This window comes from Dicentrarchus labrax, unplaced genomic scaffold (assembly GCF_905237075.1).
Source record: "Dicentrarchus labrax unplaced genomic scaffold, dlabrax2021, whole genome shotgun sequence".
NCBI classification, from domain to species: Eukaryota; Metazoa; Chordata; class Actinopteri; family Moronidae; genus Dicentrarchus; species Dicentrarchus labrax.
The window spans coordinates 19,040,816-19,058,769 of record NW_026136718.1 but is presented as its reverse complement, the minus strand read 5'-3'; the positions used below and the strand labels follow the sequence as shown (position 1 = coordinate 19,058,769).

The 17,954-nt window shown below is 40.0% G+C and overlaps 1 protein-coding gene across 1 annotated transcript; it reads left to right on the top strand.

Annotated features, from left to right (window-relative positions):
* Positions 1-2,836: 2,836 nt before the first annotated feature.
* rorca (RAR-related orphan receptor C a) lies at positions 2,837-17,170 on the top strand. The gene is made up of 10 exons (XM_051378040.1): positions 2,837-3,218; positions 9,265-9,350; positions 9,535-9,676; positions 9,830-10,270; positions 10,403-10,524; positions 11,215-11,347; positions 12,806-12,913; positions 13,056-13,166; positions 13,491-13,603; positions 13,723-17,170. Exons 1-10 carry the CDS (start codon positions 3,212-3,214, stop codon positions 13,882-13,884), a joined length of 1,425 nt encoding a protein of 474 aa, XP_051234000.1. The 5' UTR covers positions 2,837-3,211; the 3' UTR covers positions 13,885-17,170.
* The last annotated feature ends 784 nt before the right edge of the window (positions 17,171-17,954 follow it).

Sequence of the window (17,954 nt, the reverse complement as noted above, 5' to 3'; positions counted from 1 at the left end):
GTAAAGGAGAAGGGAATTAGTATGTTAAGTGTAAGAAGAGGAAAGAAGAAGAAGAAGCACCCTATAGTTTGGCACACTGACCTATTGATGTGAACCTGTTGCAGGTGAAAGATAGGTACAAACCAGATTACAGCCACACAGAGAGTCAGAGTGAGAGAGATTAGTGGGCATTTGAAAGGGGAGAAGGGAGAGGATTTACCAGGATGAGGGAGAGGAGAGGACGAAGGATTATGGAAGCCAGAGCTTGGATCCCAAAATAATCCTCTCAGTATACTGGGCTTTATGTTCTGTGGGGCAGAGGCCAGTTTGAGATATTAAATTGTCACTGCATTCATGCACGGCAGTTTGAACGTGCAGAAAACACTTCCGAATGTGCGATCACCACCACCTCTGTTTTAGAGGAGGTGTTTGATTTTACCATTAGTTTCTATCACTCTGGCCGAACACACGCACACACAGTGCACAGACACACACAGACACACGCACAGTGACAGGCGAGTTCATTCCATTTGCCTTAATCTGGAAAGCTGGTTGGGAGCTACGTGCTTGTATGTGAGGCTCTAAGCGCCTCCTACTTTCCACGCTCCATGTTCTAATTTGGGTATTGCCATGGTTACATAAGATTGAGGGTCAGGAGGTCAGTGACGTTGCAGGCAAACACTGGATGGATGTGTGGCTGCTTCATGGCGATGGAGGGACATGCTCAAGGACAGAACCAGAGAAAAACAGCAGATGAGGATCAGGAAGGAAACCATCAGAATGACAAAACCAGCTAAATGGGAGGAAGAGGAAGTTTACAGCTAGAGAATATAGTAAAGCATAACAGTCTTACTGCACTTTTCCCAGCATTGTATTTTTAAACTGTGCATTCGGGAAGAAGCAATACATTACTGCTTCGCATTTATGTTTACATGTTATTTATTTTACTGATTTGCACAAGTGGGAGAGGCAGGATATATAGCAAACTATGGAAAAACACTTCATGTACACATAAACATGGAGGAACAATAGACAGGGATAAGAACCTAAAGCATGCATACTGTAGGTGGTGCTGAGAGACTGTATGTAAAAGTATGAGCTTTTATTTAGACATGATTCAGGACAAAAAAACGTTCACAGTGGAAAAAGACAGAAAGACGGGAGGAGACTCACCACGCATGCACACAAGAACGACGAGAGAGGGAGGGATGTGAAAGCTCTGTGTTGCTCCACTAACCTACTTTCCATAATCTCTCTACTCCTCATTTCATAACTGTGCCTAAGTTACATGATACACTCGTCATCTTACCCACGCTTGCAAATCAATTATTTTCATCTGCACTGTTATTGATGGTCGTGGTTTGTGTCACAGGCTTTCATGCTGCAGTTTCAGAGGGTGTGCCAGCTTACTTTGTGTTGCACACACCTACAATTCAAAGGGACACGACAGGAATGAAAATGAACCCAGTGAACTGTAATAATCTAAAGAGAGATAGACTGTTTAATACACTGGATGTTGTGGTTCAATTAAACATCATAATTAATTTATCTTAATACTCTGTTGGTTTAAAAGCTTCCCCCTCGCTGCTTTAAAAGTTCTAAGTCGAACCTGGATTTCAACATTTCAGGAATTGGAGAACAAAAGAAAAAACAAGCAAACAGAACAACAATCTGTGTTCACACTTAATTCCTCAACCAAGATTAGTGTTTGTTAATCCAATGATATAATGCAGAGTTCTTGCACTGTTGCATCCAGCTAAAGGGAAACTGGGGACACAATAGCTTCTCTCCTAAAAGATATGGCAATTTAATTCACAACAAAATAATACCACAGCAAATGTAGCCTATATTATCTCATATATCCCTATTGGTAGAGTAAAGGCTATAATGTTGGTCCATTGTAAGGATGTTTCTTATTTCATGTTTGTCTAATGCACTAAACTAACAACTAAACGTGCTTCATATTTTCTGCTGAAAGTGACAGAAATTTGGGGGTTTTTTTAGAGAAAGCTATGAAACACTATAATCACCATATAGAAGAAATTTTAAAAACTGAAATACACTTTAATTATCTGTGTTTCAGATAGCAACGGTAGTGTATATTGTATCCATCTAAAAGTGATATTAAAATACACCTTTTATAGTGTTATGGTAACATAAAGGATCATTCAGGTGGAAGTTTTTGCCCATTACTTTTCATTACCCCGAAATGTTTTATAAAATGATACCAAATAGCTGTTTACATGCAGGTTTTTATATCTTCTATGTGACAACTGCTTGACATTCATTTCACTATGTAACAAAAATCTGTTTTTAGATAGGCCTGCTGGAATTGTCTGTAATCTGCAATAGGCTACATATTACTCAACATATATTAGAGCAAACATCATGTTTAGAGCTTGAAATGTTTGCCAAAATTGGACTAGTCATGTACTTTCACTTGCATAACCACAACTTAGTGATACCTACTGTATAATAAAGCTTGGTTTAGGCTGTGAACTGATTTCTGCAGTTGTATGAAAACATGTAAAACACTTGTATGACCATTGAAGTCAATGTTAATTGATCTCCAATCCAAAAATGTATAGACTGTATGTTAGGGTTGTCATGGGGACCTCTTCCTTGCGATATTTATACGCTAACGTGCGCCATAGTTGGGGGATATCTGGGTAGAAATATATAACACTATAGCTTCTTAATAAAGGAAAATAATCTGCCGGGACATAAACAGTTCCCACGCTTGTTAACCGTCGGTCTGAACTGACACACTGCCACACTTTCCCACGCACGCGAGAGCTTCCTTAAAGCGCGCGGAGGGCGGTGCGCGCGCGTCAGCTCACGGGGCACGAGGCGGGCGGACCGCTGGGTGAGGATCATGTGTAGTCCACGCGCCGAAAGTAGGTTACAGCGAGCCGCAGAGCAGGACAGAGCTGAGGGACGAGGAGCTGCAGCCTTAATATTTTGTACGCGTTTTATCACAACCACACCTCTGAGACTGCGCGGAGCGGACAGAAAGTAAATAGCTGAAACACACCGTTTGCGTTCATTTATTTTTTGAAGTCGGTGCGTCTGAAGAAAAAAGGTAGAAAATCCATATGAGGATTTGCTGTTGTGACAGTTTTCAGCTGCTCCAGTTTGGAGCAAATAAGTGCGCGTCGGTCTCAGTGTTTCTTGGCTTCATTTCCACCTGGAGTTGCATGACTTGAAGAGTTGGCTGCACTTCACCGCCGACATGAGAGGTGAGTTTGTGAGAATTATTACAATTAATAGACGTTGTTTTTTTGTTTGTTTGTTTGTTTGTTTTTTTTACAGCCGGACACGTCTGCTGTTTGTAAATAACTTCTGAGTTGCATTTAGTGCCATGAAGACACCGCTTTGAGGCAGAGTCCGAAGTGCGTAGTTGGCTGCACGCTCGCACTGGAATAAACACCAGATTGCATCACGGAGGGAAATAAAATAAAAGCTATTTTTTAGCTATATTTAGATTGTATGTAAAATGTGAATATGTTACCATTCGCACCTTTAAAATTGTTTATACGTTTATTCCTAATCGGCACATCAGGGTGTTAAAAAGCGCATTCTTTTAATTATAGCACATATTTCTCTAACATTTGTCAAAGCATGTGTGTTTTTCGCCTTTTTGTTATAAACTATGAAGGTTTTGTGCATTTATTTAGTTGTGCCTGTGTTGTAGCTGCGGTTACTCTATATCACCGGTGAGCGACTCCAGTTATGTAAGAGAGAGGGAAGGGAGGGAGTGAGCGGAGTGATTCAGAGGCTGTCAAGCCGCACGAAAATCTGTTGAGCAGGGATTGTTCATGGTGAATAAATAGTCCCCCTTTTCTTATATGTTTCTCCCCTTTCTGTTTGCTGTATTTTATTACACTTTCGTATGACTTTTATATGAAACAGCCATTACTTTAAAAAACCATTTTTGAGCTATTCCTTAGTGTTTTTAAAGCGTTTTGAAGCACTGATGGTTGTGTTTGACTGTGTTTTACCACAGTTAGTTCATCGGACAGCCTGTTTTTGTTTTCAGCGTCAGCAGTATGGCGACCAGTGTGAGGGGGTGGCATAGAGAAAGAGAGGAGGTGCTCCATTGACCTAGTTCTGTCATTGAGGATTACAGCAAGTGTGTGTGTGTGTGTGTGTGTGTGTGTGTGTGTGTGTGTGTGTGTTCGCGCGCGCGCGCCTGGGGGTGAAGGGGGTCTTTCGTCATCACTGATGAGACAAGGCTGATAATTTCAATCAGTTGTCAGAGCACAGTGTCTCTCTTTAAAATACAGTAGATATGAGCTGCACTGGAAGACCCTGAGTTGAATTCACCTTGAAAGATGCACGCTGCCTTCTATTACTTTTTTGTAGAAAACACAAGATTTTATATTATGAAATATATATATATATATATATATAAACCTGTTTATATGTTTCTTTTACTTACAATTTCACAGTTAAAAATGATTAGTTTTGTGGTGTTTTGATGTCACTGTCATGCACCGCTGTGACAAGCAGGATATGGGCACAGCAAGCCCACATGTAACCATGAAGCACAGCAGGGTTCAGTTAAGCTTAGTTTCCTCTGTCAGCTAAGGTTACTTACATCAACCGGAGTGTGTGTCACTCCAGTCAGTCACAGCTTGTCAATCTGAGTCTGTAAAAAATAACACACGATTTGCAATGTAATCCCCAATTATTTTCATCTATACCTGATAGATTTCAATCATCAATGCTGTCGTACTGTCTCTTATTCTTGTTTCTTGGAAATTACACAAACAGGTTAGGCAGGTAAGATGCAACAAGATAACAAACTTTGTTAAAGCACTCTTAGATTTCGTGCCTCAGTGCACTAATGGCGTGCAGAGCTGAAACCTTATAAGACCATGCTGGAGCTCAGTTAGCTCAGTTAGGATCAAAGGTACGGTAGCAGTAAAGAGGAAAAGGCTGCTCTTGCAAGGCCACTGTGAGCTCAGCCCCAAAGCCACTATCTGTTGAGTGTGCAGCCTTGGGCAAGTTCACAGCGAGGCACAGTATGTGTCAAGGTGCCCTTTCTCTCTGACAAGTGCATGCTAAGATTCCATTCCCCTTATCTAAAGCGTTAACCCTGCCTGCATGTTAGTATGCAGGCAAAGTGTCAAAATGTGAGCATGTATCTGTGGATCTTTGCAAACAGTTGATTCTACAGCACAATGCTGTACACAGTGATTACATAAGAATAATATTTTTCTTTAGACTATCTTAAGGCAAAGTCCTTTTGATAGACTATATCTGTTTACCAAGTATGCATGAGGATAAGTGACATCTGAAAAGACGTAAAAAGATCTTAATTCAAGGCGACTGTGATTGCTGCAGTGTAGTCCTAAATTTGTTCCTGCGGTTCGGAGCAGCATGCAAAATTACACGCTGTGAACTGAATTCCTCAGTCTAGCTTCGCTTGTTTTGCAGAGGCCCACTTGGGTTTAGGGCTTGAGCAGCATAAACAGCACGACCACCTTGGCAGGCGTAATCGTTAATAGTGGGATAATCTATAGCATAAAGGGAAAGGTATGCAACAAAAAAGGAGGGAAACAGTTGCAGTATCCTCACCTGGTTGGGCCGACTATATAGGAAGAGGAAAGGTAATTACTCCTGCAAAGAGGAACAAGAAAACTCTTTCTATTGTTGGCTTCCAGTTATACATTAAATGTCCAATTTCTTCTCCCTGTTTTTGGCTGAAAACATAATACAGAGTTTTGTAAAACACTGTTACTATTAAATGTTACTCTACTGCTCTAAAAACACTGCACAGCAGTGGCTACAGATTCAGTGTACACTAATACCTCTCATTCCACTATTGCATCTGCTGCGTAATTACCTGAACCTGCACTGCATTTTTAAAGAGTTTGGGTTTAGTGTCGTGCCATATTGTACAATCAGCGTTCTCTAGGTAGGTTAATGGGACGCGAGAAAAAGCAGTCCTTAATGTTCACATACAGTAACTGCATAGCAAACGCGTGGTAGTTAATGCTGAGTTGGGAGATATGTACAAAGAGAGAATGACAGGACATTACTGGTTATTAAAGTAGCCAACTTTACAGTGCTTTGCGCAATGCACCATATATCCCTCCTGAAGCCCCTTAGAATGTAGGTTATGTATACAGTATGTCAGGTAAATGTAAAGTGCAAAGTAAATAGGACCTTGGACTGTGTTTGATTAGCTGGAATGAGAAGACAAAGTTCCCCAAGCAGAGGCTTTACAGCACTGATGAAGAAATGGCTTTTAAATCACTACATATGTTTGAGTCTAAAGGTTCTTAGTGTAACTTCTTATGTAAGAAGTGGCAGCTTCTAAAAACGTAATACAAATTATGATGGATCTTTCAACACTTTGGCATAGATACTGCACAACACAACTCCTCTGAGGTATATAGAATTACTGTTGTGTCATTAACATGTATACTGGATGTTCTTTAAGCTCCATTTAAGCTTTAAAGCTAGTATTTAACCGAGCCAAGTTATATAATGAAAAATATTCTACTATGATTACCATCTGTCTACAACATAGAGATTATTGTGTTAAAACGCATAGCTGCTTTTAACAGATGCTAGTACCACTTAAACAAACAGAATTGTGGTTTTTCTCGTCTGTGTGAGGACGTTTTGTGTTGAACAAAGATTCAAAGAAACGCTCTAAATATATTGAGGAGAATAAAGAAACTGTTGTTCGGGCCCATGCTGCATGCAACATACCAGAAAATTAATTTTCGCAGAGTAGACTGTGTGAGACCGCTCTAATAACTGCTCCAGACACTGTTATTTACACTAAACTGTGTACACTTCTGTGCTGTGTTGTGATTTGTGCAACATGTATTTGCCAGCAGATCAGAACGGCAGAAGGAATCTCTGGGCAGCTAACTGCACCAGAATAAAAATAGATTTATGGTCTAGCTCAAACACAGCTGAAATTTCACTCAAATACTTGACATGCTGCAACAAGTTGAGAGCTACTATTAGCTATGTCTGTTCCCCCTGCTGCAGCTTACTGTACTGGATGTTTTCGGAATTATTTCCAGATGTTGCGCAAGTTGTAAAGTCTCCAGTGTGGCAGTTAAGTTTCAACTGGTCATTCATCCATCAGTCATCAAACCTTACATTGTTTTACCTCGAAAACAAAAAGGGGGGCTCTAGCCCCTCCATCCTCCCTTTACTTAAGTCAGATTTGGTTCCACCTTAAAACCTGTAAGAAACCAGACTGTGTTCCTTGTGGGGTTGCCACTGCAGGCGCCTCCCCCCTTCACTGAATGGGAAACTGTGTCAGTGGAGCAGCTCCTGCTCTCTGGGCCGGACAGCGCTGCTCAGCTGACTGGCAGGTGATGCGGCAAGTCACAGGCAAAGCTGCTTGCTCGGCAGCCAATAGGAGTGCAGGAGGGGTGAGGGAGGTTCGTCACACCGTTGCCGAGGCAACCACCTTTGAATGAGTGTGTTCGTGGAATGCGGCCAGACAGCAGTTATATAACAGACTGAAGGGCGGGGTGAGGCGCTGGAGGGGGAGCGATAAAGGGAGCAGTGGAGAAGGGGATTTTTTTTCCACTGCCCTTTATATATTTATATCCCTGAGTTGCGTTGGCCAGTAGGAATTCTAGCCAACCGGACCAAAACACTCAAATATGTCACCTGCACTGCACAGAACGTCTTTGTGGAAGGAAAATGTTGAAGGGTTTTCAGGATAATGTCAGTCACTAACGTCTTTAGCTTTGCCTCAGTGTGTGACGCATATCTGTCCCAACACAGAGTGACTCGGGATTGGTTGGTTCTGAGTAGTTTATAAAAGAGCTTTTAGAAAACAGCAATTTTCCGAAGAGCTGTGATGGCCGGTTCAAGCCGCTGCTGCGATTTACAGGTTACCTAATGCCCTGTGTGACCCAACAGAAGTGGTTTAGGGATTGTTTGGCACACCGTGCAGCCAGAGCCAAATAAAATCGTGCACACAGTCTACACAGTAACAGTCAATTGCAGTTGTTTTGTGGGTTACAATCGTAGGCCTTGGAGGGTTGAGCACAGTAATATGCCTTTGTTCACCTGCTAACATTTTTTTCATCATGGAGAGACAGAGAGAGAGAGACAGCCGTGAAACTTTATAACCCTGGGCCTCAGCTAATGCAATTGACCTGCTATTCTGGGCTTGAGGAGGCCCAGCTACTTAGATAAACAACATAATGAAAAGGACAGGCTGTTCCTGGGTTAAAAGGCTCAGGCTTTCACAATGAACACAAGCTGTACAATATATACGCAGTTTGCTTTGTCAATCACGAGATCCTCGGTCTTCGTAACACTTCTCTTGTTTCTTCACAATCCCGTAACAGTGTCCCTTTGTCATCATTATAAGCTACATTTCAAGTCTTGCAGATAACATTTGACTGTCATCATTAAATAACAGGAATTTTTTGTGAGAAATCTACCTGCACTGAGAAATATCTCATGCAAGGTGGTGGCTTCCTTGTTTGAGTTCAGTTTGAGTGAAAAATCAGGATTGTCTGGAGTAAATATTGATTTATTACAGGTTGCCCTCTTTATTTGATAGGACTGAGGTGTTTTATTGACAGTATCTGCACTCAGCATGATAGGCCTAAAAAGCAAATGTTGAATGTTCCTGTAACTTGCCTCTATATTGCAATGTGACTGGATGTTGGCCAAATATAGTATGTTTACTAGTTGTTACATACCTGTGGCCTGGGGGTCTTCTATATATGTTTATGTAGATGGCAATTGCATAACAACTGAAATAGATCTCCTTACATTCTATGTAAGCCAGTAAGTAAGTAAAGCTTTATTTATAGCACTTAGAGTTACAAAGTGCTTTACAAACAACAATATATCATAATATGCTATAACACTTATCTTTATTTACTGATTAATCTGCCAGCAATTTTCTCGACTAATCAATTAGTTTGTCTATAAAATGTCAGAAAAGGAAAATGCACACACATTCTCACAGTTTCTCAGAGCCAAACAATCTAAAATGTTCAATGATGTAAAACAGAGAAAAGCAGCACATTTTTACATACATTCTTACAATAATACATTTTCTATTGATTGACTACTTGTGCCAAATGAAATAACTACACAGTGTTATGTTTGCCATTATCCAAAGATAGCAATTAGTATTTAATCATATTCTTTCTAAAAAAATTCATGTATTTATTTGTTTCGAGGTAACTAACTGCATCATTTAACTATTCTATGTTTAAGGTACCTAATTAAATGTTTTTACTATTTCACTGATTTGGTTCCTTTTATCTCTCTCTCCAGCTCAAATAGAGGTGATTCCCTGTAAAATCTGTGGGGACAAATCATCAGGGATCCACTATGGTGTCATCACCTGCGAAGGCTGCAAGGTGAGCTATCCTCCATTTCCCTCATCGGTTGTTAGTTACAGTCGTAAAAGCAGGTAAAAATTAATATCCAAGAGCTTTAAGGTATTGCTATCACCATAGTGTAAATGCTTGAACACCCAACAAGCATTTAGATGGTCACATTGTTTACCACTGATTCACATTTTGTGTGTCTCTTTGTCTGTAGGGTTTCTTTCGACGCAGCCAGCAGAACAATGCTATGTACTCTTGCTCACGACAGAGGAACTGTCTTATTGACCGGACCAACCGTAACCGCTGTCAGCACTGCAGGCTGCAGAAGTGTCTCGCTCTGGGCATGAGCCGTGATGGTGAGTTCAGCTACTCGATCTATATTTAATTAACTCAGAGTTTCGACCTCCCACTTTTTGCATTTCACATTGAATGACTCATGCAATCTTTGTTTGACCTAGACTGTATCTTCTTCAATGTTTGACTTTTGTCTCGACATCCTCCTGTTGCAGCGGTCAAGTTTGGTCGAATGTCCAAAAAGCAGCGTGACAGCCTGTATGCAGAGGTTCAGAAGCACCAGCAGTCCCAGGAGTGTGCGGGGCTTGGTGCCCGAGAGGAGAATACTGACATGGCCGACCACGGCCGCACCTACAGAAGAGGCTCCGGTGCGGCACTCAGTGATCTGGATGACATTACCATGCTGCCAGAAGGCCTGCTTTTTGACCTGCCACTGACCCCAGATGATGCAGGTGGAGACTACTGTAACCTGGACACGCTGGGCGGCAGTGCAGGCAGCAGCTCATCCTCTCAGAGTTCACCAGAACAGACCAACTTGGACTTTGTAGACGGCAACCACAGCATCAAGCATGAGTACCAGCTGTTGCACGACTCTGGACTCTTCTCACATGCTATCCTCAACCCACTGCCCGAGGGCTGCTCCCTGCTGGAGATGGGTCAGTACAACAATTGTAATGCCTAGCAGCTGTATAATGTGTGTTTGAATCTCACATATATCCTGAAAAAAAACATGAATCTCATTGCAAACTTCAAAGAAGAAAATTAAATAAAACTTTCCCTCTGTTCAGAGCGTATAACTCAGAGTGTGGTGAAGTCCCATATTGAGACGAGCCAGTACAGCACAGAGGAGCTGAAGAGAATGGCGTGGACCTTGTATAGCCCAGAAGAGACACGCTCGTACCAGACCAAGGTATGTGTGACACAAGCATGTGACAATACAACCGCCTTCATGCCATTTTCAAGAATCTGTACAGTCTTAATCTATGAAAAGATAACTGTGGAAGCCACACATAAAACATTGTTTCATATCACTACAGTTTGGTATCATCATGCTGTTTTGTTCTCTTGTACAAGGTTCAGAGAGGACTGGTTTCAGTTTGTAACCTTGAACAGAAATCAGCAGTAACACTTCTGGAAAGAAGTTCCTCTAAAACAAATTAAAGTGCTTATCACCATAGTTGATTCTTACAGTCGGGTTTGTAAATCCAAATAGTTGTATCACACGTTTGCTGCGGGAGATGCAGCAAATATTATTAAACTGTAGGTCAGGACGTCTTTTGGTACTGGTTCCTGATTGGTTGGCACCAATATATTGATAAGCTCTGTGACAAATGGTGCTGCTATCAGTATTTATGTAATGATAATTCAAACACAGCTGCCATTGTTGAATCTTTTCATGTCATCTCTTTATTTTTCACACCAAATTATGGAGAGTAGTATCAATAAGACCATCAATAAGTATTGGTATTGTATCGATATCAGTATCAATAAAATCCTAAAAATACCCATCCATAGTCAACAGAGAACAATACAACTTGTATTGATACCTTTCAGTTATTACACTTCTCATAAAAGTGCTCCTGTCTCTTTCTCTTTTCAGTCAGCTGAGGTGATGTGGCAACAGTGTGCCATTCACATCACCAATGCAATCCAGTATGTGGTGGAGTTTGCCAAGCGCATCACTGGCTTCATGGACCTCTGTCAGAACGATCAGATTATCCTCCTCAAAGCAGGTCAGTGCCTGACACCAGTGTACACACACCCCACAGTCTAAAATCTGTATATATCATATATATATATCATGTTTTTACAACAGATGTGCCTCCAGCAAGACAACTGGTGTGCTGTGTGTATGTTTTTGTTACTTTGAAAAAAATAAGCTGTGACACAGATAGCTGTTGTCATAAGAACAGTGTATTACCCTCAAGTGCTAGCTGACCCCACAGAGTTCAGATATCACATGCAAGCAGAGTGATTTGAAAAGGTGCCTGGTTGTTCTGCTTCTGAAGAATGGCTAGCCTTGTTTCAATCATGCTGCTCCCTCTACAATTCCTACTCCGGTCATCATAAGTGCCTCAACTAAAATTAGGCCTGTGTGTGAACTATTTCCTCATGTACTGGAGATCTGAAATTGATGTATGGGTTTCAGTGACAAGCAAAACTATTAATTGGTTTAAACAAGCAATAAATGGCTTTAAGTGGCAGCCAAGTTATTTTCTTTTGTAATCCTTAATGAAGATTAAATAAATGAGTGGACACACAAATGTGTTATCACAAGGCATTTAGACCAATTAGATGATCAGTCAGAATACTTAATTGGTGTGAAAAGGTTCCACACCCATACATATCAGTGAAACCTGAAGGGTGGAGAGAGATTCCAGTGTTATCATTGTAGGGCACAGAATTTCCTTTAAGTATCATCACCATTAAGGTGTCAAATCCACAGCACAACATAATCAACTGTAATTATGCAAAAGTTACTTGATTAAAAACAACCAGGAAGCATAGAAAAAAAAACATCTTCTATGTCAGGTGTGAACGTGTGACTTAATGACAATGAACTTTGTCTGCCTCAATTACATTAATCACACCCTTAGTTTTGCAGGTGACAATTCCCCTGTCATCCATAGTAAATTATATAAAATTACCTTATCATTAAAGAATGTTTTACTTTATATAATTGTGACAGCACACATTTAACATTTGTTGAATAAATAGTCTGCAGCAGTACAAATTATGGATCAGTAAATTATTTCCAATTACTGAATATTGAAAGAAGCACTGTTAATATATGAATTTTGTTTGTTTTTCATCTCCTCCAACAACTTTTTCTTTTTTTTCATTTAGAGTTTTTTATTTACTTTTTTCCCTGCAACTTTACAATGTTAAACATATTATTCACTTGGTGGTCCACAAGTGACAAAGTACACAAAACCAAGAACAAACACCATTAAGGCGTTCTCTTATATATTGCTATCTAATGACCTCCACCATTAATGAATCTGAAGAAGCTACTCCACATTTCAGTGAATTCCAGTGAAGTCTTTCAGTTTGGCTTGAATTAACTCACATGAGGCTGTAACAGTCATGAGTTTGACCCAATCCTTATAACAAGGAGTGAGCCAAGCAACTATTTAGATGTGTGTGTGTGTGTATGCTGCTAAACGTTCTACTTTTTTGTGTGTCCACAGGCTGCATGGATGTTCTTCTGATCCGTATGTGTCGGGCCTATAACCCCATCAATAATACGTTGCTCTTTGACGGAAAGTTTGCTACTGCTCAGCTTTTCAAAGCCCTTGGTGAGTCAACACATACACATACACTTACACATACACAGGAACGGGAATTTAGGTCAACATTTTTATCTGTTTGATCTGTGTCAAAATCATCAGTCTCAGTTTTTGATGATAACTTTCTTCTTATCCTTCTCCTTCCCGCTAGGTTGTGACGACCTTGTGAATGCAGTGTTTGACTTAGCTAAAAGCCTGAGCCGCATACAGATGTCCGAGGAAGAGATGGCTCTCTTCAGTGCTGCTGTGCTGCTCTCACCAGGTGAGATTATATTTCTTTAAGTGAATGGGTTTATCTGTGAAAACAGCTACGCGCCTGCTCACTGTAGTATTTACACTCATACTAAACTGGTGAAATGAACCTGTAGAGGCCACTGCACAGTATTTCACACATGTCACACATCCTATCCAGACATCCTACAAGTAAAGGAGAAGAAATGTGTTTGCTGATATAGCTGTTTTGCTGGGTACATTTTAGATTCTTCTCCTAGATATTTGTACATTGTAAACCAGATGCAGGTTCTTCAAACTGGCAACATGACAGCACTAATCACTAATCACATCTTGTCACTATAATTTTCCTCAGACCGACCCTGGCTGACAGATGTTCAGAAGGTCCAGAAGTTGCAGGAGAAGGTCTATGTGGCTCTGCAGCGCTGCCTACAAAAAGAGGGAGCATCAGAAGAGAAATTAGCTAAGGTACAGTTTGGTGAAAAAAACTGACTTGATACTTTATTCAACTACCATATTAATAAGATGTTAAATTGGTATTTATTTCTTCTTTTAACTTTTTATGCCGTTCTGTATTTCCCCTCTAGATGGTGTCTAAGCTTCCCATAATGAAGTCCATTTGCAACCTTCACATCGACAAACTGGAGTTTTTCCGTCTGGTTCACCCGGAGACAGCGTACACCTTTCCTCCTCTGTATCGGGAGGTTTTTGGCAGTGAAATCACCTTCCCAGACTCCACAGAGGGCTAGCACCATTTAGCTAAAACAGCTTGATTCAAATAGAGACATTGAGGCGTAGGGAGGGGGAGATAAAAATGTGGCAACCAGCTGAGGGCAAAACCAACCAGCAGCTCAATGACAATCCTGCACGCTACACTTTAGGACACACTCCTCTCACCTCCCGCCCTGCAAGCTAGTCCATTCAGCTTCGACGTAACACTACAGGAACTGCTGCTGGGTACTCAGTGCATGTTACCTCTTTTTTACGGAGTTAAAGAAATTATTAAAGAGTAGCCTACATAATTTGTATTCTCAAAAATATTTTTCTATGACGAGACCATAAGACTCTCTTCATGTTGAATTCCTTTCTAATATAAATTTCACCTTTCTCACAGTTCCTGTAAGCTATTTTTGAATGTACCCCTTTTCCCCTTAACCATTCAGCACAGCCCTAGGCTTGATATAGAATGTACATACTTAAAATCCTCAGCCACTTTGTGGAGATTTGCAGTAATGATGCCTGTTTCCGTTGTCAGTCTCGTAATAGTTTATTGTCTTATTCAATATTTTTGGTAGCGCCCGTATTTTGCAGTTTTGTAACGTATGAACAAACTGTTTAAAGGGACCATGATCAAACTCATAAACAGACAGGGTTTTTTTTTTACTGTGGGAATCATTGGTAAACGCTCAAGAGCGTCTGCCACCATGCACCTACAAACTCTTGCACACAGAGCACAAAACACAGCACTTATCCTGATCTTTGTAGGTATTTTTACAAGAGCACTCTCAGACACTGATGTGAGCTCTTTATTGTATTATTTTTTTAAAATGCAATCAATGACCTCAGTCCTAATACCTTTTCCCTTTGCAAATGCCACTTAGAGAGAGAGAGAGTGAGAGGTGTTGTGAAAGTATTTTCAGATGTTCCTTTTTGATATATACATATATAACAACACCTTATATAATCATGTAAGAGAGGAGCAGTCGTGTATTCATCCCGGGTGAGGAGCAGGGTAATACGCTTGTGCTCAGGTCTCTCAAACAGACACTGCCTGTCCAAACATTGTGGTTCTGGGATGGAAAGATTTTTGTTGCTGAATTGAAAATCTAGTGGATGATAAGCACTTACGAGTCCTCATTAGAATCCAAAACGAACTCTTGGCACAAGATTTTACGGGTTCGCACTCAGACTGCCATCTGTGAAACTTATGTTAAACCAGTCAGAAATGCTAGATACCCCCTCCCGCTGTAGAGAATCTGTATGAACAAGGTGCTGAGCAGCCGACCACTGCGGCGGTTATGTGCTCTCGTGGAGGAGCATCTGGAACTGTCATACCTCAGCCCCGCCTGAGAGTGCCATCGCCCCAAACCATCCAGCAGCAGGTTCAAAAAGACTTTTGGAGTAAAGACAAAAAAATGTACTGAGAGTTTGACGTTGAAATGTTTCCATGGTTGTATGAGGGGCAGAGAATAGAAAGTGGGCAGGTGGGCAGGTGGATGATGGTGTTATTTAAGCTCCTTAGACATCAGTTAGAGGGGATTTACTGTCTGCGCCAACTCTCACTGATCCGGGGTCAGGCGGACTGCACTGTCGCAGCCAGCCAAGGTGTTCTGATTGGACAATTAAATCCTCTGTTCCTCTCCACTCCCTTACTACCTCACCCTACTTAAACACTACATGGCACAGCAAAGGGTTGACAGAGCCATCAGCTACCCCCCTGAGTTAGTATTTCTGCATTTATACTAGAGAGCTTCTTTAAAAATATAACAATTAGTGGAGAAATTTGATTACATTTTTTTTATTAATGATACTAAATTATATTATCAGGCTACTAAAACTGGACAAAAGACACAACTGAATTGCTGGATCTGTTTATACTACCTATCCTTTCTGACTGCTTTTCTGACATTTGAGAGCAGTTCATGCCTTTAGGTCCAGGAAGTCCTACTCAGATACAGATCTATGAGTAGAAAGGTCTCTGAAGACACACAGGGGTGTGTCCAGATTAAACCTTTTTCTTCTATGTAGGGGGACATATTGGATTGCTGTAGAAAAAACTAAGTATCTTTCTACCAGTATCCTAAAGCAGCTACTCAAAAAGAATAGCTGTAATCGGAGAAAACATTGCTGTTGTTATCTCAAGCATTTTAAGACAATCACATGACATATGTTGGAGCTCTATTTAATGTCAGCCAGGTTTGCTTTGCACTGCTGGGACAGTGCTATTTGCCATAAACTATATTGTCTGACATAGTATGAAGGGGTAATGCCCTTTTCTGGGTACGTACAACAGTGGCATGATGGGATTGTGCAATAATGTCTTTCCCATTGTTCTCATTATGTTGGGCCTTTGTTGCCGTTTATTACAGTTAATATTTTCATAAGCACTCCAGCACAGTTAACCTCGCAGCACAACAAGTAATGTTATTTAGAATATAATGTACCAAATACACAGCCAACCACTACACAGGTCAGCTATCAGCTGATATGGCCAGATGACATTTGGAGATTGTAACAAAGTGCAATACTTTATGTGTCGAGTCCTAGAATGTTAGACATGCTGATTTCAAAGGAGTCAGTGTACTTTATAGTTTTTGCAGGCCTAAAAGCTGTCCAGGGGGCAGTACTGGAGATCTGCACTTACATTTCTGTTTAGAGTTACTCAGGGAGATAGCTGGGCTCTCTGTCCTACAGTGTCTGAAGTTAGTCTAGCTAGCAAGACACCTTGCACCAACAACATAGAAGACCTTAAAACCTTGATCACTGTGTACAGTACATGTTCTTGTGAATGTTTGATTTCAGAAGTATCAAAGATTTTACCCCTGTCTAATATCATTATTGCAAGACTTTTTTTGAGTTTGAGTCATAGATGAAATAGGATATTAAAAAAAGTAAAGATAGTAAAATATAAATATAAAAGATGGACTATAATCTCTGAATCTTGTGTTGGTTTTGTTGTGATCTTTTGTTTCTCAATTTTTATCCTTATATGTACTGTTTTTTCTCATCAGTTTAGTGTCCTTTTTGTCTTGGAGAGATGTAATTCTATTTTTTTAAAGAGCGTTTTTAAAGATGTCTCCCTAAAAGTTTCTCTTTTGTCATGATCCTTCTGTTTATATGTTCACTCTATTTTAAGATTATTATTATTAAATCAATATAGATTTTAATAAGAAATAATTTATTATATGTCATGGATATAAAGCCCAAGAGGTTTTAACACAGTAAAGTGTTATTGCACAATGGTGATACAATATGTGGATTTAAGAATGTAATAAAAGTCTTTTTACAATTAAAAGAAAAACTGTTATGGCTTTATCTTTGTATGTTTGTTGAAACTGACTGCACCCAAAATCATCTACACAAATGGACCAATTTTATTGTTTATAAATTAAGATGTTATATTCTATTATCACATAAAAGAATACATCCATCACAGTTCACATTTCTTTAAATAAACTGTTTGTTTAGTTAATATTTATTACATCTGAGGGATTTCTACTTTCATCAGATGATACAATATGAACAATATATCTGGGTAAAAAGAAAATCTTAATTGGCCATTTAATGTCAATTTTACAGCTAAGGAAAAGATTCAAAGACAAATATAATATTGTATTTCCTGGAAAATTCAAATAGTACAGTTAATGTGAATTGCCAACCAATATAATAAAGTTCTCTTCCATTCAGGTCAAACAGAGTAAGGGTGTCATTGTGCATGTTGGCTCACTGAAAAGGCTTTATTACACTAAATGGAACTGACCCTTAATTAGTATTGTTAGTAACACCTGTGTTTACTCTGCTACTTTATGTCAAAAGGGACATGATTAGATTATGTAGTATATGCACTGTAATTACCATACTACAGCCCTCTGACGTCAATTTGATTGGACTCAAACAGCCCATATTGCATTGCACTGTATTTTGAGCTGCATGTATAGAAATAAGGTTTATTTATATATGCATTTTCGTCTGCTTTAGTCATTCCATTCCATATGCATAAAAGCAAAGGTTAATGATACCCTGTATTGGGAACATGTAGTGCATTATTGGCACCATATGGTAGCTGTTCAGACACCAGACACAAGTACATTTTTATTCC